Here is a 26109-nt window from a genome sequence, read left to right as displayed (position 1 = left end):
TGTTGTCCCTCAGAATCGATTCCAATAATTTGCCCACCACCGAGGTTAGACTGACTGGCCTGTAATTACTCGGTCTATCCCTTTGTCCCTTTTTAATCAACGGTACAACGTGAGCAGTCCTCCAATCCTCCGGCACCACGCCTGTATCCAGGGAGGATTGGAAAATGATGGTCAGAGTCTCCGTTATTTCCTGCCTTGCTTCTTTTAACAACCTGGGATACATTTCATCCGGGCCTGGCGATTTATCCACTTTCAAAGATGCTAATCCCCTTAATACTTCCTCTCTCACTATGTTTATCGCATCCAATATTTCACACTCCTCCTCCTTAACTACAATCTCTGTATCGTCCCTCTCTTTTGTGAAGACAGACGCAAAGTATTCATTAAGAACCATACCCACATCTCCGCCTTTGGTCTCTAATAGGCCCTTCTCTTTCCTTCGTTATTCTCTTGCTCTTTATGTATTTATGTACACCCCAGGGGGTGGACTGTGACCCGGGGTCAGGCAGTGACCTGGGGTTCGGAGAATGACCTGGAGGTCGGAGTGTGACCAGGGTTCGGAGTGTGACCGGGGGTCGGAGTGTGACTGGGGGTCGGAGTGTGACCAGGGGTCGGAGTGTGACTCAGGGTCGGAGTGTGACTCAGGGTCGGAGTGTGACCGGGGGTCGGAGCGTGACCGGGGGTCGGAGTGTGACCGGGGGTCGGAGTGTGACCGGGGGTCGGATCGTGACCGGGGGTCGGAGTGTGACCGCGGGTCGGAGTGTGACTGGGGGTCGGAGTGTGACCAGGGGTCGGAGTGTGACCAGGGTTCGGAGTGTGACCGGGGGTCGGAGTGTGACCGGGGGTCGGAGTGTGACCGGGGGTCGGAGCGTGACCCAGGGGTCGGAGCGTGACCCAGGGGTCGGAGTGTGACCGGGGGTCGGAGTGTGACCGGGGGTCGGATCGTGACCGGGGGTCGGAGTGTGACCGGGGGTCGGAGTGTGACCAGGGGTCGGAGTGTGACCAGGGGTCGGAGTGTGACTCAGGGTCGGAGTGTGACTGGGGGTCGGAGTGTGACCAGGGTCGGAGTGTGACCGGGGGTCGGAGTGTGACCGGGGGTCGGAGTGTGACTGGGGGTCGGAGTGTGACCAGGGGTCGGAGTGTGACTCAGGGTCGGAGTGTGACTCAGGGTCGGAGTGTGACCGGGGGTCGGAGTGTGACCGGGGGTCGGAGTGTGACCGGGGGTCGGAGCGTGACCGGGGGTCGGAGTGTGACCGGGGGTCGGAGTGTGACCGGGGGTCGGATCGTGACCGGGGGTCGGAGTGTGACCGGGGGTCGGAGTGTGACTGGGGGTCGGAGTGTGACCAGGGGTCGGAGTGTGACCAGGGTTCGGAGCGTGACCGGGGGTCGGAGTGTGACTGGGGGTCGGAGTGTGACCAGGGGTCGGAGTGTGACCAGGGTTCGGAGTGTGACCGGGGGTCGGAGTGTGACCGGGGGTCGGAGTGTGACCCAGGGTCGGAGTGTGACCGGGGGTCGGAGTGTGACCGGGGGTCGGAGTGTGACCGGGGGTCGGATCGTGACCGGGGGTCGGAGTGTGACCGGGGGTCGGAGTGTGACCAGGGGTCGGATCGTGACCGGGGGTCGGAGTGTGACCGGGGGTCGGATCGTGACCGGGGGTCGGAGTGTGACCGGGGGTCGGAGTGTGACCCAGGGTCGGAGTGTGACTCAGGGTCGGAGTGTGATCAGGGGTCGGAGTGTGACCGGGGGTCGGAGTGTGACCGGGGGTCGGAGTGTGACCCAGGGTCGGAGTGTGACCCAGGGGTCGGAGTGTGACCGGGGGTCGGAGTGTGACTCAGGGTCGGAGTGTGACCCAGGGGTCGGAGTGTGACCGGGGGGTCGGAGTGTGACCCAGGGTCGGAGTGTGACCGGGGGTCGGAGTGTGACCCAGGGTCGGAGTGTGACCGGGGGTCGGAGTGTGACCGGGGGTCGGAGTGTGACTCAGGGTCGGAGTGTGACCCAGGGTCGGAGTGTGACCGGGGGTCGGAGTGTGACTCAGGGTCGGAGTGTGATCAGGGGTCGGATCGTGACCGGGGGTCGGAGTGTGACTCAGGGGTCGGAGTGTGACCGGGGGTCGGAGTGTGACCGGGGGTCGGAGTGTGACCGGGGGTCGGAGTGTGACCCAGGGTCGGAGTGTGACTCAGGGTCGGAGTGTGATCAGGGGTCGGATCGTGACCGGGGGTCGGAGTGTGACTCAGGGGTCGGAGTGTGACTCAGGGGTCGGATCGTGACCCAGGGTCGGAGTGTGACTCAGGGGTCGGAGTGTGACTCAGGGGTCGGAGTGTGACTCAGGGTCGGAGTGTGACCGGGGGTCGGATCGTGACCGGGGGGTCGGAGTGTGACCGGGGGTCGGAGTGTGATCAGGGGTCGGATCGTGACCGGGGGTCGGATCGTGACCGGGGGTCGGAGTGTGACCGGGGGTCGGAGTGTGACCGGGGGTCGGAGTGTGATCAGGGGTCGGAGTGTGATCAGGGGTCGGATCGTGACCGGGGGTCGGATCGTGACCGGGGGTCGGATCGTGACCGGGGGTCGGAGTGTGACCCGGGGGTCGGAGTGTGACCCGGGGGTCGGAGTGTGACCCGGGGGGTCGGAGTGTGACTCGGGGTCGGAGTGTGACTCGGGGTCGGAGTGTGACTCAGGGTCGGAGTGTGACTCAGGGGCGGAGTGTGACATGAGAGTTGTGGAGTGTGCGGGGATCAGTGTGTGCCACTGGGGTTGGAGTGTACCGCAGGGGTCAGGGAGTGACCGGGGGCCGGGGAGTGACCCCAGGGGTCGGAGTGTGACCAGGAGTTGGAGTGTGACCCCAGGGGTCGGAGTGTGACCCGGGGGTCAGGGACTGATCGGGGAGGTCGGAGTGTGACCCTGGGGGGTCGGAGGGGGACTGGGGATTGGGGAGTGGCCGGGGATCGGAGTTCGGCCCTCCAACACTGAGCTGTGTTGTTGTTTGCAGTCAGGACGTTGGTCAGATTAATGCCTCTGCCGATGGAGCTGATATCTGGACTGTGCTACACCTGACGAAGAGTGAAGTCGGGCGGCTGAAGATAAGTGAAGTGTCCTGCACAGCCTCGATTGCAAGAATGAAGGCAAAGTTTAATGGGAGCTTCCGGTACGGTCCTGTCTTTACTGTGAGGTATGGAGCAGGGACAAGGGGGGAAGAGCAGCCTCCGCTGTGAGATAAATGTCACCTTATATCGATTCCAATGGCCCAGAATTTGCACCTGCCGTTACTTAGACTCGCTCTCACCCCTATAATCCCCATGATATCTTGGACTGCAAGTTGCTGGATGTGGGAGATGGGAACAGTGTGGTGTCTCCACAGGGTATCTGGGACCTGAGTGAACAGGGAAGCAACTGGGTATCTCCTTAACCAATCAGACTGAAGGATGGTGAAATTAACAACTCAAGGACTGAGAAGGAAGAGTAAGTTGGAGAGAGTGAATTCAATGTGAAATCAGGTACAGAAAGAGAAATTAAATGAGGGAAAGAAAGATTGGATTAAAGGAGAGAGAAAAAAGAGACAGAAAGAAAAAGTAAAAATAAATTTTAATATTAATTTTAAAAAAAATCTCCAACAACAATTAAAACCTGAAGGAATGAGACTCCACCCGTGTAATAGTTAATCTTCAGTGCCACAGAGGTTGACTGGCTGTAATTAACACTTATCGTGCTGTTAAAAGGTACTTAGACTGAAATGGACAAGATTGAACTTCCTGTGGTGAGTTTAGTTTGTATCTATCGTGAAAATACAGGAGCTTCACACCGTTCAATGTATTTCACGGTGAGTCGGACGGCGAGATGCCGTTTTCGTGAAGCTAATGGCAGAGCGGCGCATATCAGACAGGAACGTCCCGATTTTTGCTTCGAACAGCGTGTCTGCCCCTCACCTGAACTTACCGTGCGATTCGTGCATAAATAACGGAGAGCGCCATTAGTACCATTAGTACCATTAGCTCCATTAGCACAATTAGGACCATTAGCACTATTAGTAACAATGGTGCCATTTGCACCATTAGCACTATTAGTACCATAAGCACAATTAGCACCATTAGTACCATCAGCACAATTAACACCATTTGTACCATTAGTACCATTAGCACTATTAGTACCAATTGCACCATTAGCACTATTAGTACCATAAGCACAATTCACACCATTTGTACCATTAGCACCATTAGCACTATTAGTACCAATAGTGCCATTTGCACCATTAGCACTATTAGTACCATAAGCACAATTAGCAACATTAGTACCATTAGCACCATTAATACCATTAGCACCATCAGTGCCATTAGTACCATTAGCACCATTAGCACCATTAGTACCATTAACACCATTAGTACCATTAACACCATTAGTACCATTAGTACCATTAGCACCAACAGCGCCATTAGTACCATTAATACCATTAGTACCATCAGCACCATTAATACCATTAGTACCATTAGCACCATTAATACTATTAGTACTATTAGCACAATTAACACCATTAGTACCACCAGCACCATTAATACCATTAGTACCATTAGCACCATTAATACCATTAGTACTATTAGCACCATTAGTACCTCACCGTTATATTGACAGAAAATTCTGGGCCAATGAAATCACAACATGGAACAGGCCATTCGGCCCAGCTAGTCCATGGTGTATCGTCCACACCAGCAGTATCCTAATCCCATGTACCTGCCCTGTTCCCATATCCCTTTATCCCTCTTTCCTTCACCCTCCCTCCTGACCTATTGTTAAATGTTGACCTGGTCTCTGCTTCAATCACTAACTCCGGGGAGCACATTCCACAGTCTCACAACCCTCTGTGTAACAGGAAGTTTCTCCTGCTCTCTCTCTCATATTTAATCTTCTATCTATGGCCCCACGTTCTAGACCCTCAATCACTAGAAACAGCCTCTTTCTAAATACACAAACCTATCCCGTCATCATTTTAAACATTGCTCCTTAATCTAAATTATTCGAACAAAAACACCAATATTTTGCGTCTTTCTTTGCATTGTATTACCTCTGACCAAGCAGTATCCAGTGAATCTGTGCTGAACTGTATCTGATCCCACAATATCCATTGTGTAGTGTGGAGCCCAAAATTGCACAGAGTGCTCTAACTGCGATATTATTGACCAGGGGGAGCTGGAAAGTGAGACACTGGCCCCAATATTACCAGGGAGGCAGATGGCAGCGGGGGGGTGCAATTGGGTGTGTGGGTAACCTGCCCAATAAAATCTGTCCGTTTCCCACGCGATCGCGGGTCAATTGGAGCCACTTAATGTGTTTTCCGGGTTTGCCGTCTGAACGCTGCGCAGCGGGCGGACTGAGCACCTGCATCACAGGCTGTCAGCTGGAGGAGCTCAATTTAAAGGGACAGTCCTCCAATGCTGCTCCTGGAGCAAATACCCACACACCACAATGGAGCAGCACAGGGGAAAGGCTGCTCCTAGATTCAGTGATGCCTTCAGTGCTACTGGATGGGGTGAAGAGGAGGAGGAGGGATATTTTCTACCCAGCGGACGGGAGGAAGTGGCCTGCCTCTGCCACCAAAAAGGCCTGGCTCGAGGTGACAGAGGAGGTCACCAGCAGCAGCAACATCTCCCACACCTGGATCCAGTGCAGGAAGTGCTTCAATGACCTAACTAGGTCAGCAAAGTGAGTACACTGACTCATTCTCCTACACTCCGTCTTCCACATCACCGCCCCCACCCACAACTCATTCTGCACTGCCCACACGACTATCACATCACTCCCCACACCCACTCAAAGCTCATCCTCAACTTACCTGCACTTCCTCACCTCCCCAGTACTCACCCCACCACTACCACTCAACCCAATCCTCATACAATCTCATGGCTCTGTCTCATACTCACCCTCTGATGCATCTCTTTCATGGTCAGCCTCACCCAAACCAATGCATTTATTGGTTGGCCACGTCACCATCACTCACTCACACGTCTGTACTTTCTCCCTTTATAGGAGAAGAGAGCCCAGAATGTACGGGAGAGGGCGAGGACCGGAGGGGGGCCGCAACAAACCGTCGTCCTCACAGACATCGAGCAGGAGGTGCTGGAGCTGAGCCGCACCCTCGAGTGCCTGTCCGTCGGGGACACTGAGACTGACACCCGACAAACGGCTGTTGACAAAACTTTAACATTCAGCACTCAAAACATGAATTGATGTTAACATGCCTTGTCATCTTCAGCACCTCAGTATGCTCATCGCAACATGACACATCTGTCATCATGCTTATTATTGCCTTCTGTTCTCTTACAGGACCTTCAGTGACCGCTGTGACGGCAGAGGGCGATTCCTCAGAGGACCTGCCGGCCTCTGAGGGTGCAATGTCACATCTGAGCGAGCCATCCACCAGCGCAGATACTCACACCTCGGTGGGTCCCAGTCCTCACTTAGTTGGGGTCGCACATGGTGAGTTACCACACACATGTGAGCACGAGCAGACACTGGTGTCAGGGGCAGCTGTGGAGAGTCCGCGTCGGTGGGAGCTCTCCTCTCCAGGCTCTGCTCAGCTGGACCCAGATGCTGAACCCTGGGGGCCATCCTTTAAAAGGAGAAAGATCGAGGGGCAGCAGCACATTTGCGAGGTGCTGGAACAGGTGCCATGCGCACTCTCCACAATCGCGCAGAGGATGAAGGAGTCCAACTCCTGCATGAGTGGAATGGTGGCACAGGTACAGGAGGGAATCTCTGAGATACTGTCACAGGGACGTGAGGGCATCTCTGAGATAGTGTCGTGGGTAAGTGCGGGAATGTCTGCGATGAAGAGAAGGTTAGCCTCCATTGAGCTTCAAGCACAGCTCACCAATGAGTCCATTGAGGCCCTGACAACGGCCCTTCGGACTCAGGGTGAGCAACATTCTGCCGCCTTAAACAGGCAGATACACTAGCACTGGTCTTACAAGGCTTCACACGTGTCCTCCAAACTGTCATCCAGCAGATGGCAGGAGTGGTGTGGGCCTGGCCCAGGAGAGGGATGATGGCGAAAGGGGACACGGAAGTGGGGACGCCACTCAAAGCCCCCCCCCACGTCTCACCCGGTGCCCCCCTCTCAACCAGCACCCGCAATCCTGCCTCCTCTCCAGGTGGCCGAGTCTGCCCCTGCACAGGTGCAGGTGGAGCAGTCTTTGGAGGGGCCCTCACGGGCACCAAAACCCAGAGGGCGTAGGCCCAAAGCATCTAATCGGTCAGGGCATGAACAAGAGCAACCTGTCACTACCTCTGCTGCAGCCACGGGGGAAACACCACATAGGAGTAGTCGGAAGTGAAAGGAGAAGGTTTTGTAAGAACAAAGGGGATGCACAAGGGTGTTTGACGGTTGGTCATGTTTTTTATTTATATTTGCTTTTTGTTAAACTCACATTAAATATTATTATTGTCACCACTACTGACGTGTCTTGGCCATTCTTGACTGGCTTGTGTAATAAGTCCCTTTCATGAGGTTCACCATGAACACCCACACTTGATGCCACCCATTGGGTCACTCCACAGTGGGCGTATGTGTAGTTGCACGACTGTTTTGTGCAGGATGGGGGAGGGGGCTGGTGTGGGCGTTGCTCTATCCGGTGGTGTGAGGACTGGACTCTTCACACTGTCTGATGTTAGGAGAACTGTTCACATATCAGTGACTCCCTGGCCTCACGAGCAGCCGGGTGAGCCGCTGCTCTGCCCATGGGTTGCTCCTCCTCCTCCTCAATGTGGGGGCAGATATGGATGGGGCCTCCTCCAGCGTCACCCTCTCTGTTGTGCCATGTTGTGCAGGGCACAACACACGACTATAATGTGTCCCACTCTGTCTGGTGCGTATTGAAGCTCTCCCCCAGAATGATCAAGGCCCCTGAAGCGCATCTTGAGCAGCCCTATAACATGCTCAATTGTAGACCTGGTGGCGATGTGGCTGTTGTTATATCGACACTGTTGCTCGGTGATGGGGTTCCTCAGAGGTGTCATGAGTCACGTGTACAGGGGGTATCCCTTGTCCCCGAGGAGCCAGCCCTTGCGAGTGTTCGGTGCGTGGAAGAGGGGCGGGATGTTGGACTCCTGGAGGATGAAGGAATCGTAGCAGCTGCCAGGGTATCTGGCGCACACGTGAAGGAATCTCTTGCGATGTCACAAATGAGCTGAGTGTTGATGGAGTGATAGCCCTTCCTGTTGATGAACAGTCCTGGCTCGTATGGAGGTGCTCGTATTGCTATATGGGTGCAATCGATTACACCCTGCACCCGTGGGAAGCCAGCCACAGTGTGGAATCCCACTGCCCTCTCCGTCTGGCTGAGGTTGTCCATGGGGAAGTTGCCGTAGTGCGAGGCCCTGCGAAACAATCTGTCGATGACCTGCCTTATGCACTTGTGTGCAGACGACTGAGAGACCCCGGCGATGTCCCCGGTGGCGCCCTGGAATGATCCGGAGGTGAAGAAGTTGAGGGCAGTGGTGACTTTGACAGTGACAGGTAAGGGGATGCTGCTCGGCCCAGTCCGGAGCAGCTCGGCATGAAGGAGGCTGCAGATGTCTGCGACTACCTGGCGACTGAGTCTGAGCCTCCGTATGCACTGCTCCTCAGAGAGGTCCAGGAAGCCGAGCCTCAGTCTGTAGACCCTGTGGTGAGGGTAGTGCCTCCTGTGACGTCGCTCCCTCTGTTGTTGCCCTCTGTGCTGTTGTGCGGGTGCCTGTGGTGCAGCACTGTGTTGTGGAGCTCCACGTGGTGGAGGTGGACACCGTGCCTGGTGAGGCTGGTGATGTTGCTCGTTCTCAGATGAAATGATGAATGCAGCCATGGAGCCCCCCATCCTGACAGTGTGAGTTTGAGGGGGTCCGAAAAGTAGGTAAATATGTTAGAACAACAGAGTTTTGGGAGGAAAGTAAGTATTTTGAGTGAAAACACAAAGGTGTTGCAGCCAAAACTTTGTCTGAAGTGACAGAGTGCCCTGCTGCAATAAATGAGGTTTTCCCCCAACCTGTCAAATAATCCTTTGCATCTCCCACTGGCTGCTGGCTGAAACACGTCTGCTCCAACAGGGAGTGTTTCCCACAGCACGGGAAACACGCTGAGGATCCTTCAAAATCACACCCCTGCCAAAATCTCCAGTATTTCAAGTACTTCAACTATCGGAGAAACTATGCAAATTACCATCCCGCCGGCTTTAATTGTCGGTGGGAGTCCCGCACTCGGGAGGAGCGCGCACCCGGACACGTCACTGGGGAACCTGGAAGTCGGCGGGTTGGAGCCGGGCTCCGAACCCACTCGGGATTTTAGTGATTTTCGGAGCCCCCCCTGCCCCCAACGCACCTGCTCCGTCACCTGAAAATCAGCCCCACAGTCTCACCAACCAAGTCTCACTAAGGCCTGTTTCCAGCCCCAAACACAGTCTTGTTCACGCGGGCTGGCCCTTCATATCACAGAGTGACTCGCCATGTTCTACACTTCACAATATTGTTTATTTTTTACAGGAGCTTTTACGAAATCTTCTCAACATTATTAACAACAGGTTTGCGATTCCTCATAAACCAGCAGGTAAATCTTACCCTCCTCATATCACAGATTCCCCTGATCTCTGACAGAAATTAACATAGGAATTGCTCGACACAACAACAACAACTTGCATTTATATAGTGTTTTTAACAGTGTAAAATGTCCCAAGGTGCTTCACAGGAGCGATTACCAAACTAAATTGGACACCGAGCCACATGGAGATATTAGGACAGGTGATCAAAAGCTTGGTCAAAGAGGTAGGTTTTAAGGAGCGTCTTAAAGGAGGAGAGAGAGGTAGAGAGGGGGAGAGGTTTAGGGAGGGAATTCCAGAGTTTAGGGCCTAGGCAGCTGAAGGCACGGCCGCCAATGGTGGAGTGATTAAAATCGGGGATACGCAGGAGGCCAGAATTGGAGGAGTGCAGAAATCTCGGAGGGTTGTAGGACTGGAGGAGGTTACAGAGATAGGGAGAGGGGGTGAGACCATGGAGGGATTTAAAAACAAGGATGAGAATTTTAAAATTGAGACGTTCCCAGACCGGGAGCCGATGTAGGTCAGCGAGCACAGGGGTGATGGGTGCGAGTTAGGATATGGACAGCAGAGTTTTGGATGAGCTCAAGTTTATGAAGGGTGGGCGATGGGAGGCCGGCCAGGAGAGCATTGGAATAGTCCAGTCTGGCGGTAACAAAGGCATGGATGAGGGTTTGAGCAGCCAATGAGCTGAGGCAGGGACAGAGACGGGCGATGTTATGGAGGTGGAAGTAGGTGGTCTTGGTGATGGAGAGGATCTGGGGTCAGAAGCTCAGCTCAGCGTCAAATAGGACACCAAGGTTGCGAACGGCCTGGTTCATCCTCAGGCAGTGGCCAAGGAGAGGGATGGAGTCGATGGCTGGGAACGGAGTTTGTGGTGGGGACTGAAGTAGATGGCTCCGGTCTTCCAAATATTTAATTGGAGGAAATGTCTGCTCATCAAGCAGTGTGACAAATCAAATGCAGTGGATGCGAGGTAGACCTGGGTGTCATCAGTGTACATGTGGAACCTGATGTGTTTTCGGATGATGTCGCTGTGTGGATATTGAGTGTCAGGGAGGGGGCTTTATACTATGGGGATATTGAGTGTCAGGGAGGGGGCTTTATACTATGTGGATATTGAGTGTCAGGGAGGGGGCTTTATACTATGGGGATATTGAGTGTCAGGGAGGGGGCTTTATACTATGGGGATATTGAGTGTCAGGGAGGGGGGTTTACACTGTGGGGATATTGAGTGTCAGTGAGGGGCTTTATACTATGGGGATATTGAGTGTCAGTGAGGGGGGTTTATACTATGGGGATATTGAGTGTCAGGGAGGGGGCTTTATACTATGGGGATATTGAGTGTCAGTGAGGGGGCTTTATACTATGGGGATATTGAGTGTCAGTGAGGGGGCTTTATACTATGGGGATATTGAGTGTCAGGGAGGGGGCTTTATACTATGGGGATATTGAGTGTCAGGGAGGGGGCTTTATACTATGGGGATATTGAGTGTCAGGGAGGGGGCTTTATACTATGGGGATATTGAGTGTCAGGGAGGGGGGTTTACACTGCGTGGATATTGAGTGTCAGGGAGGGGGGTTTATACTGCGTGGATATTGAGTGTCAGTGAGGGGGGTTTATACTGCGTGGATATTGAGTGTCAGGGAGGGGGGTTTATACTGCGTGGATATTGAGTGTCAGGGAGGGGGGTTTATACTGCGTGGATATTGAGTGTCAGGGAGGGGGGTTTATACTGTGTGGATATTGAGTGTCAGGGAGGGGGGTTTATACTGCGTGGATATTGAGTGTCAGGGAGGGGGGTTTATACTGTGTGGATATTGAGTGTTAGTGAGGGGGTTTATACTGTGTGGATATTGAGTGTCAGGGAGGGGGTTTATGCTATGGGGATATTGAGTCTCAGTGAGGGGGGTTTATACTATGGGGATATTGAGTGTCAGTGAGGGGGGTTTATACTTTGGGGATATTGAGTGTCAGTGAGGGGGTTTTATCGTTTGGGGATATTGAGCGTCAGTGAAGGGGGTTTATACTGTGGGGATATTGAGTGTCAGGGAGGGGGTTTATACTGTGGGGATATTGAGTGTCAGTGAGGGGGGTTTATACTATGGGGATATTGAGTGTCAGTGAGGGGGGTTTATACTTTCGGGATATTGAGTGTCAGTGAGGGGGTTAGAAGTTTACAACATGGAAACAGGCCCTTCGGCCCAACATGTCCATGTCGCCCAGTTTATACCACTAAGCTAGTCCCAATTGCCTGCACTTGGCCCATATCCCTCTATACCCATCTTACCCATGTAACTGTCCAAATGTTTTTTAAAAGACAAAGTTGTACCCGCCTCTACTACTGCCTCTGGCAGCTCGTTCCAGACACTCACCACCCTTTGAGTGAACAAATTGCCCCTCTGGACCTTTTGTATCTCTCCCCTCTCACCTTAAATCTATGCCCCCTCATTATAGACTCCCCTACCTTTGGGAAAAGATTTTGACTATCTACCTTATCTATGCCCCTCATTATTTTATAGACTTGTATAAGATCACCCCTCAACCTCCTACTCTCCAGGGAAAAAAGTCCCAGTCTGTCTAACCTCTCCCTATAAGTCAAACCATCAAGTCCCGGCAGCATCCTCGTAAATCTTTTCTGCACTCTTTCTAGTTTAATAATATCCTTTCTATGATAGGGTGACCAGAACTGTACACAGTATTCCAAGTGTGGCCTTACTAATGTCTTGTACAACTTCAACAAGACATCCCAACTCCTGTGTTCAATGTTCTGACCAATGAAACCAAGCAAGCTGAATGCCTTCTTCACCACCCTATCCACCTGTGACTCCACTTTCAAGGAGCTATGAACCTGTACTCCTAGATCTCTTTGTTCTATAACTCTCCCCAACGCCCTACCATTAACGGAGTAGGTCCTGGCCCGATTCGATCTCCCAAAATGCATCACCTCACATTTATCTAAATTAAACTCCATCTGCCATTCATCGGCCCATTGGCCCAATTTATCAAGATCCCGTTGCAATCCTAGATAACCTTCTTCACTGTCCACAATGCCACCGATCTTGGTGTCATCTGCAAATCGTATGGGGATATTGAGTGTCAGTGAGGGGGGTTTATATTTTGGGGATATTGAGTGTTAGTGAGGGGGTTTTATCGTTTGGGGATATTGAGTGTCAGTGAGGGGGTTTTATCGTTTGGGGATATTGAGTGTTAGTGAGGGGGTTTTATCGTTTGGGGATATTGAGTGTTAGTGAGGGGGTTTTATCGTTTGGGGATATTGAGTGTCAGTGAGGGGGTTTTATCGTATGGGGATATTGAGTGTCAGTGAGGGGGTTTTATCGTATGAGGATATTGAGTGTCAGTGAGGGGGGTTTATATTTTCGGGATATTGCGTGTCAGTGAGGGGGGTTTATATTTTTGGGATATTGAGTGTCAGTGAGGGGGGTTTATATTTTCGGGATATTGCGTGTCAGTGAGGGGGGTTTATATTTTTGGGATATTGAGTGTCAGTGAGGGGGGTTTACACTGTGTTTTGCACCTGAGTAATCTCCTTTTCGCTCTTGTTGCAGATTTGCCCAGCCTTGAAGCATTCAGCACTGGTGCTGCTGAACTCTCTGCTGGAGACCGTCCCAGGTGTGTGTGTGTCAAAGGTTTAAGACTTTGCTTTACTGAAGAACCCTTGTGTGCAGTGAATAATGATTATCCCGTTAGACTGAAGACTGGCAAAGCTTTTGTTCATTTAGCTGTTTCATTCATAATGGGGAGAAGCTGAAACTCAGCATTTAATCTCTGAATATGTGCATCGCCTCTGTTTTTGTTGCTTGAGCGATAAATATTGGATAGGACACAAAGACTAACAGCAACAGGAGGAGAGATTTTTTGTAATGGAAAAATGGGGGGATTGGCCACTGTTTGAATTAAAATACCTCAGTTTAAAGGGTAATTAACAGCCCTGAGTCTAAAAGCAGAAAGTAAGTCTGCTGGGAGTCCGGTTTACATCCCAGAAATTTCCAGATGCACCAACAGAGTGTCTGGTCGGAAAGGAGATGGGTGGCAGTACCGGGGGAGAGAATAACTCTGGTAAACCCCACTCCGCCCCCAGAAACAGCCCTGGACCCAGTCTGATACAGTGGACCCCCACTCCTTGGCCAGATTTTGTCCAGATGTTCAGTACAGTGGACCCCCAGTCCTTGGCCAGATTTTGTCCAGATGTTCAGTACAGTGGACCCCCACTCCTTGGCCGGATTTTGTCCAGATGTTCAGTACAGTGGACCCCCACTCCTTGGCCAGATTTTGTCCAGATGTTCAGTACAGTGGACCCCCAGTCCTTGGCCAGATTTTGTCCAGATGTTCAGTACAGTGGACCCCCAGTCCTTGGCCAGATTTTGTCCAGATGTTCAGTACAGTGGACCCCCACTCCTTGGCCGGATTTTGTCCAGATGTTCAGTACAGTGGACCCCCACTCCTTGGCCAGATTTTGTCCAGATGTTCAGTACAGTGGACCCCCACTCCTTGGCCGGATTCTGTCCAGATGTTCAGTACAGTGGACCCCCACTCCTTGGCCGGATTCTGTCCAGATGTTCAGTACAGTGGACCCCCACTCCTTGTTGGGATTGCGAGACCGCAGGGTCTGTGCGCTGCCTCTCACGGTGACCCAGCTGACCACTACTGTGGGTATTTTTTTTCAGGGTGATCTGTGTCCCCGCCTGATTGAGCGAGCTGATTAAACTCAGGTAGTCAGCTGAAAGATGCCAATCACAGGGATTCTGAACTATCGTTAGTGTAAAAGTGTCTGACTCTCCACCAACAGTCATGTCCGATTGGACGTTGGTGGTAATGATAAAGGTGATTTCTTGGGATTCACACCTCCTTTCTTTCCCTGTGAAGTGCGAACACCAGTGGATCAATATGTCGGGATTGATTACTCACTCCTCAGCGACCCAGATGTTACGTCTGACTGGATGGACCTGGAATTCATGGTAAGTCCAATTTGCAGCTAGCACCCTCCGGACACTCCGAATGACCGGGATACTGGCCTTCCTCTTCCCCGGGGAACACTCATTTCCCAGATGTCACCTGGAGGAAGAGAGGATGGAAACCTGTCAGGTGAGATTGCCAGAGCTTTCCCAGACAGGCGGCCTTGGGCCTGGGCTTTGTATAGACGCAAGGCCAAGGCCAAGGCTGCCCCTGATGGTGGAAAGGGGACATTCCTGGTCCTGCCACCTGATTTCCCTGTTGTTGTATTCCCTCCCTCCCCCACTGGGGCATGATTGGGCCTTGACAATGACCCCCTCACCAAATTGAGGTGGTTTGAGGCCTGTATAGGCGGAGGGTGATTCAGACATGTTCTGCCTGTTCAGCACCCAAGAGGTAAGGCAATGTCAGGGCGAGTAGGCCTCAGTGCTTGTTTACATTTTTAATGTGTAATGGAACTTGGGTGATCATTCATTGGGCTTCAAACCAGACAATCCCAGATCCAAAGATTCTAGCCAGTTACCTTTGAGAAATGGTACAGGAGCCTACGGCACTGGACTCGCAACCCAGAGGTTGTGAGTTCAAATTCCAGCACGGCAAGTTGTGGAACTAAATTCAATAAATCTAGTGATTTGTGGACTAGCATCAGAACATGACCATAAAAAATGTTGGACTATTATAAAAACCCAACTGGTTCACTAATGTTTTTGAGGGAGGGAACCTGTTGTCCTTCCCCGGTCTGGGCCGACCTCTGACGACAGTCTCACTCTATCTGGGTGACACTTAATGCTCGCAGGGTGACTGAGGATAGACAATAAAATGTGGCATTGCTAGTGCTGCCCGTATCCTGAGAACAAATATATCTGTGTGAGAGAGAGTCTGATCCTGGTCTGCGTGAGAGTCTGATCCTGGTCTGTGTGAGAGAGTCTGATCCTGGTCTGTGTGTGAGAGAGTCTGATCCTGGTCTGTGAGAGAGAGTCTGATCCTGGTCTGTGAGAGAGTCTGATCCTGGTCTGTGTGTGTGAGAGTCTGATCCTGGTCTGTGTGAGAGTCTGATCCTGGTCTGTGTGTGAGAGAGTCTGATCCTGGTCTGTGAGAGAGTCTGATCCTGGTCTGTGTGTGTGAGAGTCTGATCCTGGTCTGTGTGAGAGAGTCTGATCCTGGTCTGTGTGAGAGAGTCTGATCCTGGTCTGTGAGAGAGTCTGATCCTGGTCTGTGTGTGTGAGAGTCTGATCCTGGTCTGTGTGTGAGAGTCTGATCCTGGTCTGTGTGTGTGAGAGTCTGATCCTGGTCTGTGTGAGAGAGTCTGATCCTGGTCTGTGTGTGAGAGAGTCTGATCCTGGTCTGTGTGAGAGAGTCTGATCCTGGTCTGTGTGAGAGTCTGATCCTGGTCTGTGTGTGTGAGTCTGATCCTGGTCTGTGTGTGTGAGAGTCTGATCCTGGTCTGTGTGAGAGAGTCTGATCCTGGTCTGTGTGTGAGAGTCTGATCCTGGTCTGTGTGTGAGAGTCTGATCCTAGTCTGTGTGTGAGAGAGTCTGATCCTAGTCTGTGTGTGAGAGAGTCTGATCCTTGTCTGTGTGTGAGAGTCTGATCCTGGTCTGTGTGAGAGAGTCTGATCCTGGTCTGTGTGAGAGAGAGTCTGATCCTGGTCTGTGTGAGAGTCTGATCCTGGTCTGTGTGTGAGAGTCTGATCCTGGTCTGTGTGTGAGAGAGTCTGATCCTGGTCTGTGTGTGAGAGTCTGATCCTGGTCTGTGTGTGAGAGTCTGATCCTGGTCTGTGTGAGAGAGTCTGATCCTGGTCTGTGTGAGAGAGTCTGATCCTGGTCTGTGTGTGAGAGAGTCTGATCCTGGTCTGTGTGTGAGAGAGTCTGATCCTGGTCTGTGTGTGAGAGTCTGATCCTGGTCTGTGTGAGAGTCTGATCCTGGTCTGTGTGTGTGAGAGTCTGATCCTGGTCTGTGTGTGAGAGAGTCTGATCCTGGTCTGTGTGAGAGTCTGATCCTGGTCTGTGTGAGAGTCTGATCCTGGTCTGTGTGAGAGTCTGATCCTGGTCTGTGTGTGTGAGAGTCTGATCCTGGTCTGTGTGAGAGAGTCTGATCCTGGTCTGTGTGTGAGAGTCTGATCCTGGTCTGTGTGTGAGAGAGTCTGATCCTGGTCTGTGTGTGTGAGAGTCTGATCCTGGTCTGTGTGAGAGTCTGATCCTGGTCTGTGTGAGAGTCTGATCCTGGTCTGTGTGAGAGTCTGATCCTGGTCTGTGTGTGAGAGAGTCTGATCCTGGTCTGTGTGAGAGAGTCTGATCCTGGTCTGTGTGTGAGAGAGTCTGATCCTGGTCTGTGTGAGAGAGTCTGATCCTGGTCTGTGTGAGAGAGTCTGATCCTGGTCTGTGTGTGTGAGAGTCTGATCCTGGTCTGTGTGTGAGAGAGTCTGATCCTGGTCTGTGTGAGAGAGTCTGATCCTGGTCTGTGTGTGTGAGAGTCTGATCCTGGTCTGTGTGAGAGTCTGATCCTGGTCTGTGTGTGAGAGTCTGATCCTGGTCTGTGTGTGAGAGAGTCTGATCCTGGTCTGTGTGTGTGAGAGTCTGATCCTGGTCTGTGTGAGAGTCTGATCCTGGTCTGTGTGTGTGAGAGTCTGATCCTGGTCTGTGTGAGAGTCTGATCCTGGTCTGTGTGTGTGAGAGTCTGATCCTGGTCTGTGTGAGAGTCTGATCCTGGTCTGTGTGTGAGAGAGTCTGATCCTGGTCTGTGTGAGAGAGTCTGATCCTGGTCTGTGTGTGAGAGTCTGATCCTGGTCTGTGTGTGAGAGAGTCTGATCCTGGTCTGTGTGTGTGAGAGTCTGATCCTGGTCTGTGTGTGTGAGAGTCTGATCCTGGTCTGTGTGTGAGAGTCTGATCCTGATCTGTGTGTGTGAGAGTCTGATCCTGGTCTGTGTGTGTGAGAGTCTGATCCTGGTCTATGTGAGAGTCTGATCCTGGTCTGTGTGTGTGAGAGTCTGATCCTGGTCTGTGTGTGAGAGAGTCTGATCCTGGTCTGTGTGTGTGAGAGTCTGATCCTGGTCTGTGTGTGAGAGTCTGATCCTGGTCTGTGTGTGAGAGAGTCTGATCCTGGTCTGTGTGTGTGAGAGTCTGATCCTGGTCTGTGTGAGAGTCTGATCCTGGTCTGTGTGTGTGAGAGTCTGATCCTGGTCTGTGTGAGAGTCTGATCCTGGTCTGTGTGTGTGAGAGTCTGATCCTGGTCTGTGTGTGAGAGAGTCTGATCCTGGTCTGTGTGTGTGAGAGTCTGATCCTGGTCTATGTGAGAATCTGATCCTGGTCTATGTGAGAGTCTGATCCTGGTCTGTGTGAGAGTCTGATCCTGGTCTGTGTGTGAGAGTCTGATCCTGGTCTGTGTGTGAGAGAGTCTGATCCTGGTCTGTGTGTGTGAGAGTCTGATCCTGGTCTGTGTGAGAGTCTGATCCTGGTCTGTGTGAGAGTCTGATCCTGGTCTGTGTGAGAGTCTGATCCTGGTCTGTGTGTGAGAGAGTCTGATCCTGGTCTGTGTGAGAGAGTCTGATCCTGGTCTGTGTGTGAGAGAGTCTGATCCTGGTCTGTGTGAGAGAGTCTGATCCTGGTCTGTGTGAGAGAGTCTGATCCTGGTCTGTGTGTGTGAGAGTCTGATCCTGGTCTGTGTGTGAGAGAGTCTGATCCTGGTCTGTGTGAGAGAGTCTGATCCTGGTCTGTGTGTGTGAGAGTCTGATCCTGGTCTGTGTGAGAGTCTGATCCTGGTCTGTGTGTGAGAGTCTGATCCTGGTCTGTGTGTGAGAGAGTCTGATCCTGGTCTGTGTGTGTGAGAGTCTGATCCTGGTCTGTGTGAGAGTCTGATCCTGGTCTGTGTGTGTGAGAGTCTGATCCTGGTCTGTGTGAGAGTCTGATCCTGGTCTGTGTGTGTGAGAGTCTGATCCTGGTCTGTGTGAGAGTCTGATCCTGGTCTGTGTGTGAGAGAGTCTGATCCTGGTCTGTGTGAGAGAGTCTGATCCTGGTCTGTGTGTGAGAGTCTGATCCTGGTCTGTGTGTGAGAGAGTCTGATCCTGGTCTGTGTGTGTGAGAGTCTGATCCTGGTCTGTGTGTGTGAGAGTCTGATCCTGGTCTGTGTGTGAGAGTCTGATCCTGATCTGTGTGTGTGAGAGTCTGATCCTGGTCTGTGTGTGTGAGAGTCTGATCCTGGTCTATGTGAGAGTCTGATCCTGGTCTGTGTGTGTGAGAGTCTGATCCTGGTCTGTGTGTGAGAGAGTCTGATCCTGGTCTGTGTGTGTGAGAGTCTGATCCTGGTCTGTGTGTGAGAGTCTGATCCTGGTCTGTGTGTGAGAGAGTCTGATCCTGGTCTGTGTGTGTGAGAGTCTGATCCTGGTCTGTGTGAGAGTCTGATCCTGGTCTGTGTGTGTGAGAGTCTGATCCTGGTCTGTGTGAGAGTCTGATCCTGGTCTGTGTGTGTGAGAGTCTGATCCTGGTCTGTGTGTGAGAGAGTCTGATCCTGGTCTGTGTGTGTGAGAGTCTGATCCTGGTCTATGTGAGAATCTGATCCTGGTCTATGTGAGAGTCTGATCCTGGTCTGTGTGAGAGTCTGATCCTGGTCTGTGTGTGAGAGTCTGATCCTGGTCTGTGTGTGAGAGAGTCTGATCCTGGTCTGTGTGTGTGAGAGTCTGATCCTGGTCTGTGTGAGAGTCTGATCCTGGTCTGTGTGTGTGAGAGTCTGATCCTGGTCTGTGTGTGAGAGAGTCTGATCCTGGTCTGTGTGTGAGAGAGACTGATCCTGGTCTGTGTGTGTGAGAGTCTGATCCTGGTCTGTGTGTGAGAGTCTGATCCTGGTCTGTGTGTGAGAGAGTCTGATCCTGGTCTGTGTGTGTGAGAGTCTGATCCTGGTCTGTGTGAGAGTCTGATCCTGGTCTGTGTGTGTGAGAGTCTGATCCTGGTCTGTGTGTGTGAGAGTCTGATCCTGGTCTGTGTGTGAGAGAGTCTGATCCTGGTCTGTGTGTGAGAGTCTGATCCTGGTCTGTGTGTGAGAGTCTGATCCTGGTCTGTGTGTGAGAGAGTCTGATCCTGGTCTGTGTGTGAGAGAGTCTGATCCTGGTCTGTGTGAGAGAGTCTAATCCTGGTCTGTGTGTGTGAGAGTCTGATCCTGGTCTGTGTGTGAGAGAGTCTGATCCTGGTCTGTGTGAGAGAGTCTGATCCTGGTCTGTGTGTGAGAGTCTGATCCTGGTCTGTGTGTGAGAGAGTCTGATCCTGGTCTGTGTGTGAGAGAGTCTGATCCTGGTCTGTGTGTGTGAGAGTCTGATCCTGGTCTGTGTGAGAGTCTGATCCTGGTCTGTGTGTGAGAGTCTGATCCTGGTCTGTGTGTGAGAGAGTCTGATCCTGGTCTGTGTGTGTGAGAGTCTGATCCTGGTCTGTGTGAGAGTCTGATCCTGGTCTGTGTGTGTGAGAGTCTGATCCTGGTCTGTGTGAGAGTCTGATCCTGGTCTGTGTGTGTGAGAGTCTGATCCTGGTCTGTGTGAGAGTCTGATCCTGGTCTGTGTGTGAGAGAGTCTGATCCTGGTCTGTGTGAGAGAGTCTGATCCTGGTCTGTGTGTGAGAGTCTGATCCTGGTCTGTGTGTGAGAGAGTCTGATCCTGGTCTGTGTGTGTGAGAGTCTGATCCTGGTCTGTGTGTGTGAGAGTCTGATCCTGGTCTGTGTGTGAGAGTCTGATCCTGATCTGTGTGTGTGAGAGTCTGATCCTGGTCTGTGTGTGTGAGAGTCTGATCCTGGTCTGTGTGAGAGTCTGATCCTGGTCTGTGTGTGTGAGAGTCTGATCCTGGTCTGTGTGTGAGAGAGTCTGATCCTGGTCTGTGTGTGTGAGAGTCTGATCCTGGTCTGTGTGTGAGAGTCTGATCCTGGTCTGTGTGTGAGAGTCTGATCCTGGTCTGTGTGTGAGAGAGTCTGATCCTAGTCTGTGTGTGAGAGAGTCTGATCCTGGTCTGTGTGTGAGAGTCTGATCCTGGTCTGTGTGTGAGAGTCTGATCCTGGTCTGTGTGTGAGAGTCTGATCCTGGTCTGTGTGAGAGAGTCTGATCCTGGTCTGTGTGTGTGAGAGTCTGATCCTGGTCTGTGTGTGTGAGAGTCTGATCCTGGTCTGTGTGTGAGAGTCTGATCCTGATCTGTGTGTGTGAGAGTCTGATCCTGGTCTGTGTGTGTGAGAGTCTGATCCTGGTCTGTGTGAGAGTCTGATCCTGGTCTGTGTGTGTGAGAGTCTGATCCTGGTCTGTGTGTGAGAGAGTCTGATCCTGGTCTGTGTGTGTGAGAGTCTGATCCTGGTCTGTGTGTGAGAGTCTGATCCTGGTCTGTGTGTGAGAGAGTCTGATCCTGGTCTGTGTGTGTGAGAGTCTGATCCTGGTCTGTGTGAGAGTCTGATCCTGGTCTGTGTGTGTGAGAGTCTGATCCTGGTCTGTGTGAGAGTCTGATCCTGGTCTGTGTGTGTGAGAGTCTGATCCTGGTCTGTGTGTGTGAGAGTCTGATCCTGGTCTGTGTGTGAGAGAGTCTGATCCTGGTCTGTGTGTGTGAGAGTCTGATCCTGGTCTATGTGAGAATCTGATCCTGGTCTATGTGAGAGTCTGATCCTGGTCTGTGTGAGAGTCTGATCCTGGTCTGTGTGTGAGAGTCTGATCCTGGTCTGTGTGTGAGAGAGTCTGATCCTGGTCTGTGTGTGTGAGAGTCTGATCCTGGTCTGTGTGAGAGTCTGATCCTGGTCTGTGTGTGTGAGAGTCTGATCCTGGTCTGTGTGTGAGAGAGTCTGATCCTGGTCTGTGTGTGAGAGAGTCTGATCCTGGTCTGTGTGTGTGAGAGTCTGATCCTGGTCTGTGTGTGAGAGTCTGATCCTGGTCTGTGTGTGAGAGAGTCTGATCCTGGTCTGTGTGTGTGAGAGTCTGATCCTGGTCTGTGTGAGAGTCTGATCCTGGTCTGTGTGTGTGAGAGTCTGATCCTGGTCTGTGTGTGTGAGAGTCTGATCCTGGTCTGTGTGTGAGAGAGTCTGATCCTGGTCTGTGTGTGAGAGTCTGATCCTGGTCTGTGTGTGAGAGTCTGATCCTGGTCTGTGTGTGAGAGAGTCTGATCCTGGTCTGTGTGTGTGAGAGTCTGATCCTGGTCTGTGTGAGAGTCTGATCCTGGTCTGTGTGTGAGAGTCTGATCCTGGTCTGTGTGAGAGTCTGATCCTGGTCTGTGTGTGTGAGAGTCTGATCCTGGTCTGTGTGAGAGTCTGATCCTGGTCTGTGTGAGAGTCTGATCCTGGTCTGTGTGAGAGAGTCTGATCCTGGTCTGTGTGAGAGAGTCTGATCCTGGTCTGTGTGTGAGAGAGTCTGATCCTGGTCTGTGTGTGTGAGAGTCTGATCCTGGTCTGTGTGAGAGTCTGATCCTGGTCTGTGTGAGAGTCTGATCCTGGTCTGTGTGTGTGAGAGTCTGATCCTGGTCTGTGTGTGAGAGAGTCTGATCCTGGTCTGTGTGTGTGAGAGTCTGATCCTGGTCTATGTGAGAATCTGATCCTGGTCTATGTGAGAGTCTGATCCTGGTCTGTGTGAGAGTCTGATCCTGGTCTGTGTGTGAGAGTCTGATCCTGGTCTGTGTGTGAGAGAGTCTGATCCTGGTCTGTGTGTGTGAGAGTCTGATCCTGGTCTGTGTGAGAGTCTGATCCTGGTCTGTGTGTGTGAGAGTCTGATCCTGGTCTGTGTGTGAGAGAGTCTGATCCTGGTCTGTGTGTGAGAGAGTCTGATCCTGGTCTGTGTGTGTGAGAGTCTGATCCTGGTCTGTGTGTGAGAGTCTGATCCTGGTCTGTGTGTGAGAGAGTCTGATCCTGGTCTGTGTGTGTGAGAGTCTGATCCTGGTCTGTGTGAGAGTCTGATCCTGGTCTGTGTGTGTGAGAGTCTGATCCTGGTCTGTGTGTGTGAGAGTCTTATCCTGGTCTGTGTGTGAGAGAGTCTGATCCTGGTCTGTGTGTGAGAGTCTGATCCTGGTCTGTGTGTGAGAGTCTGATCCTGGTCTGTGTGTGAGAGAGTCTGATCCTGGTCTGTGTGTGTGAGAGTCTGATCCTGGTCTGTGTGAGAGTCTGATCCTGGTCTGTGTGTGAGAGTCTGATCCTGGTCTGTCTGTGTGAGAGTCTGATCCTGGTCTGTGTGTGTGAGAGTCTGATCCTGGTCTGTGTGAGAGTCTGATCCTGGTCTGTGTGAGAGAGTCTGATCCTGGTCTGTGTGAGAGAGTCTGATCCTGGTCTGTGTGAGAGAGTCTGATCCTGGTCTGTGTGTGAGAGTCTGATCCTGGTCTGTGTGTGAGAGAGTCTGATCCTAGTCTGTGTGTGAGAGAGTCTGATCCTGGTCTGTGTGAGAGAGTCTGATCCTGGTCTGTGTGAGATTGAGTCTGATCCTGGTCTGTGTGAGAGTCTGATCCTGGTCTGTGTGTGAGAGTCTGATCCTGTTCTGTGTGTGAGAGAGTCTGATCCTGGTCTGTGTGTGAGAGTCTGATCCTGGTCTGTGTGTGAGAGTCTGATCCTGGTCTGTGTGAGAGAGTCTGATCCTGGTCTGTGTGTGAGAGTCTGATCCTGGTCTGTGTGTGAGAGAGTCTGATCCTGGTCTGTGTGTGAGAGAGTCTGATCCTGATCTGTGTGTGAGAGAGTCTGATCCTGGTCTGTGTGTGAGAGAGTCTGATCCTGGTCTGTGTGTGAGAGTCTGATCCTGGTCTGTGTGAGAGAGTCTGATCCTGGTCTGTGTGTGAGAGAGTCTGATCCTGGTCTGTGTGTGAAAGAGTCTGATCCTGGTCTGTGTGTGTGAGAGTCTGATCCTGGTCTGTGTGTGAGAGAGTCTGATCCTGGTCTGTGTGTGAGAGTCTGATCCTGGTCTGTGTGTGTGAGAGTCTGATCCTGGTCTGTGTGTGTGAGAGTCTGATCCTGGTCTGTGTGAGAGTCTGATCCTGGTCTGTGTGTGAGAGAGTCTGATCCTGGTCTGTGTGTGTGAGAGTCTGATCCTGGTCTGTGTGAGAGTCTGATCCTGGTCTGTGTGTGTGAGAGTCTGATCCTGGTCTGTGTGTGTGAGAGTCTGATCCTGGTCTGTGTGTGAGAGAGTCTGATCCTGGTCTGTGTGAGAGTCTGATCCTGGTCTGTGTGAGAGTCTGATCCTGGTCTGTGTGAGAGTCTGATCCTGGTCTGTGTGTGTGAGAGTCTGATCCTGGTCTGTGTGTGAGAGAGTCTGATCCTGGTCTGTGTGTGTGAGAGTCTGATCCTGGTCTGTGTGAGAGTCTGATCCTGGTCTGTGTGAGAGTCTGATCCTGGTCTGTGTGAGAGTCTGATCCTGGTCTGTGTGTGAGAGAGTCTGATCCTGGTCTGTGTGAGAGAGTCTGATCCTGGTCTGTGTGTGAGAGAGTCTGATCCTGGTCTGTGTGAGAGAGTCTGATCCTGGTCTGTGTGAGAGAGTCTGATCCTGGTCTGTGTGTGAGAGAGTCTGATCCTGGTCTGTGTGTGAGAGAGTCTGATCCTGGTCTGTGTGTGAGAGTCTGATCCTGGTCTGTGTGTGAGAGAGTCTGATCCTGGTCTGTGTGTGTGAGAGTCTGATCCTGGTCTGTGTGTGAGAGTCTGATCCTGGTCTGTGTGAGAGAGTCTGATCCTGGTCTGTGTGTGAGAGTCTGATCCTGGTCTGTGTGTGAGAGAGTCTGATCCTGGTCTGTGTGTGAGAGAGTCTGATCCTGGTCTGTGTGTGTGAGAGTCTGATCCTGGTCTGTGTGTGAGAGTCTGATCCTGGTCTGTGTGTGTGAGAGTCTGATCCTGGTCTGTTTGTGAGAGTCTGATCCTGGTCTGTGTGTGAGAGAGTCTGATCCTGGTCTGTGTGTGTGAGAGTCTGATCCTGGTCTGTGTGAGAGTCTGATCCTGGTCTGTGTGTGTGAGAGTCTGATCCTGGTCTGTGTGAGAGTCTGATCCTGGTCTGTGTGTGTGAGAGTCTGATCCTGGTCTGTGTGTGAGAGTCTGATCCTGGTCTGTGTGTGAGAGAGTCTGATCCTGGTCTGTGTGTGAAAGAGTCTGATCCTGGTCTGTGTGTGAGAGAGTCTGATCCTGGTCTGTGTGTGAGAGAGTCTGATCCTGGTCTGTGCGTGAGAGTCTGATCCTGGTCTGTGTGTGTGAGAGTCTGATCCTGGTCTGTGTGTGAGAGTCTGATCCTGGTCTGTGTGAGAGAGTCTGATCCTGGTCTGTGTGTGAGAGTCTGATCCTGGTCTGTGTGTGAGAGAGTCTGATCCTGGTCTGTGTGTGTGAGAGTCTGATCCTGGTCTGTGTGTGAGAGTCTGATCCTGGTCTGTGTGAGAGAGTCTGATCCTGGTCTGTGTGTGAGAGTCTGATCCTGGTCTGTGTGTGAGAGAGTCTGATCCTGGTCTGTGTGTGAGAGAGTCTGATCCTGGTCTGTGTGTGAGAGAGTCTGATCCTGGTCTGTGTGTGAGAGAGTCTGATCCTGGTCTGTGTGTGAGAGTCTGATCCTGGTCTGTGTGAGAGAGTCTGATCCTGGTCTGTGTGTGAGAGTCTGATCCTGGTCTGTGTGTGAGAGAGTCTGATCCTGGTCTGTGTGTGAAAGAGTCTGATCCTGGTCTGTGTGAGAGAGTCTGATCCTGGTCTGTGTGAGAGTCTGATCCTGGTCTGTGTGTGTGAGAGTCTGATCCTGGTCTGTGTGTGTGAGAGTCTGATCCTGGTCTGTGTGTGTGAGAGTCTGATCCTGGTCTGTGTGAGAGAGTCTGATCCTGGTCTGTGTGTGAGAGTCTGATCCTGGTCTGTGTGTGAGAGAGTCTGATCCTGGTCTGTGTGTGTGAGAGTCTGATCCTGGTCTGTGTGAGAGTCTGATCCTGGTCTGTGTGTGTGAGAGTCTGATCCTGGTCTGTGTGTGAGAGAGTCTGATCCTGGTCTGTGTGTGAGAGAGTCTGATCCTGGTCTGTGTGTGAGAGTCTGATCCTGGTCTGTGTGTGAGAGAGTCTGATCCTGGTCTGTGTGTGAGAGAGTCTGATCCTGGTCTGTGTGTGAGAGTCTGATCCTGGTCTGTGTGTGAGAGTCTGATCCTGGTCTGTGTGTGAGAGAGTCTGATCCTGGTCTGTGTGTGAGAGTCTGATCCTGGTCTGTGTGTGAGAGTCTGATCCTGGTCTGTGTGTGAGAGAGTCTGATCCTGGTCTGTGTGTGTGAGAGTCTGATCCTGGTCTGTGTGTGAGAGTCTGATCCTGGTCTGTGTGAGAGAGTCTGATCCTGGTCTGTGTGTGAGAGTCTGATCCTGGTCTGTGTGTGAGAGAGTCTGATCCTGGTCTGTGTGTGTGAGAGTCTGATCCTGGTCTGTGTGTGAGAGAGTCTGATCCTGGTCTGTGTGTGTGAGAGTCTGATCCTGGTCTGTGTGTGAGGGTCTGATCCTGGTCTGTGTGTGAGAGAGTCTGATCCTGGTCTGTGTGTGTGAGAGTCTGATCCTGGTCTGTGTGAGAGTCTGATCCTGGTCTGTGTGTGTGAGAGTCTGATCCTGGTCTGTGTGTGAGAGTCTGATCCTGGTCTGTGTGTGAGAGAGTCTGATCCTGGTCTGTGTGTGTGAGA

At 52.0% G+C, this 26109-nt stretch overlaps 1 protein-coding gene across 1 annotated transcript in view; it reads left to right on the top strand.

The window, feature by feature from the left end:
• Positions 1–527: 527 nt before the first annotated feature.
• The window catches only part of LOC137335362 (phospholipid transfer protein-like), a 105992-nt gene continuing 80410 nt past the window's right edge, over positions 528–26109 (top strand). The window contains exons 1-5 of the mRNA XM_068000695.1: positions 528–538; positions 2987–3142; positions 9499–9562; positions 13119–13182; positions 14437–14528. Of these exons, the coding sequence (XP_067856796.1) occupies positions 528–538; positions 2987–3142; positions 9499–9562; positions 13119–13182; positions 14437–14528 (387 nt within the window). The remainder of the gene's footprint in view (positions 539–2986; positions 3143–9498; positions 9563–13118; positions 13183–14436; positions 14529–26109) is intronic.

This window comes from Heptranchias perlo, chromosome 19 (genome assembly GCF_035084215.1).
Source record: "Heptranchias perlo isolate sHepPer1 chromosome 19, sHepPer1.hap1, whole genome shotgun sequence".
NCBI lineage: Eukaryota > Metazoa > Chordata > Chondrichthyes > Hexanchiformes > Hexanchidae > Heptranchias > Heptranchias perlo.
The sequence above is the reverse complement of the archived record's forward strand: the minus strand, read 5'-3'. Positions and strand labels throughout refer to the sequence as shown.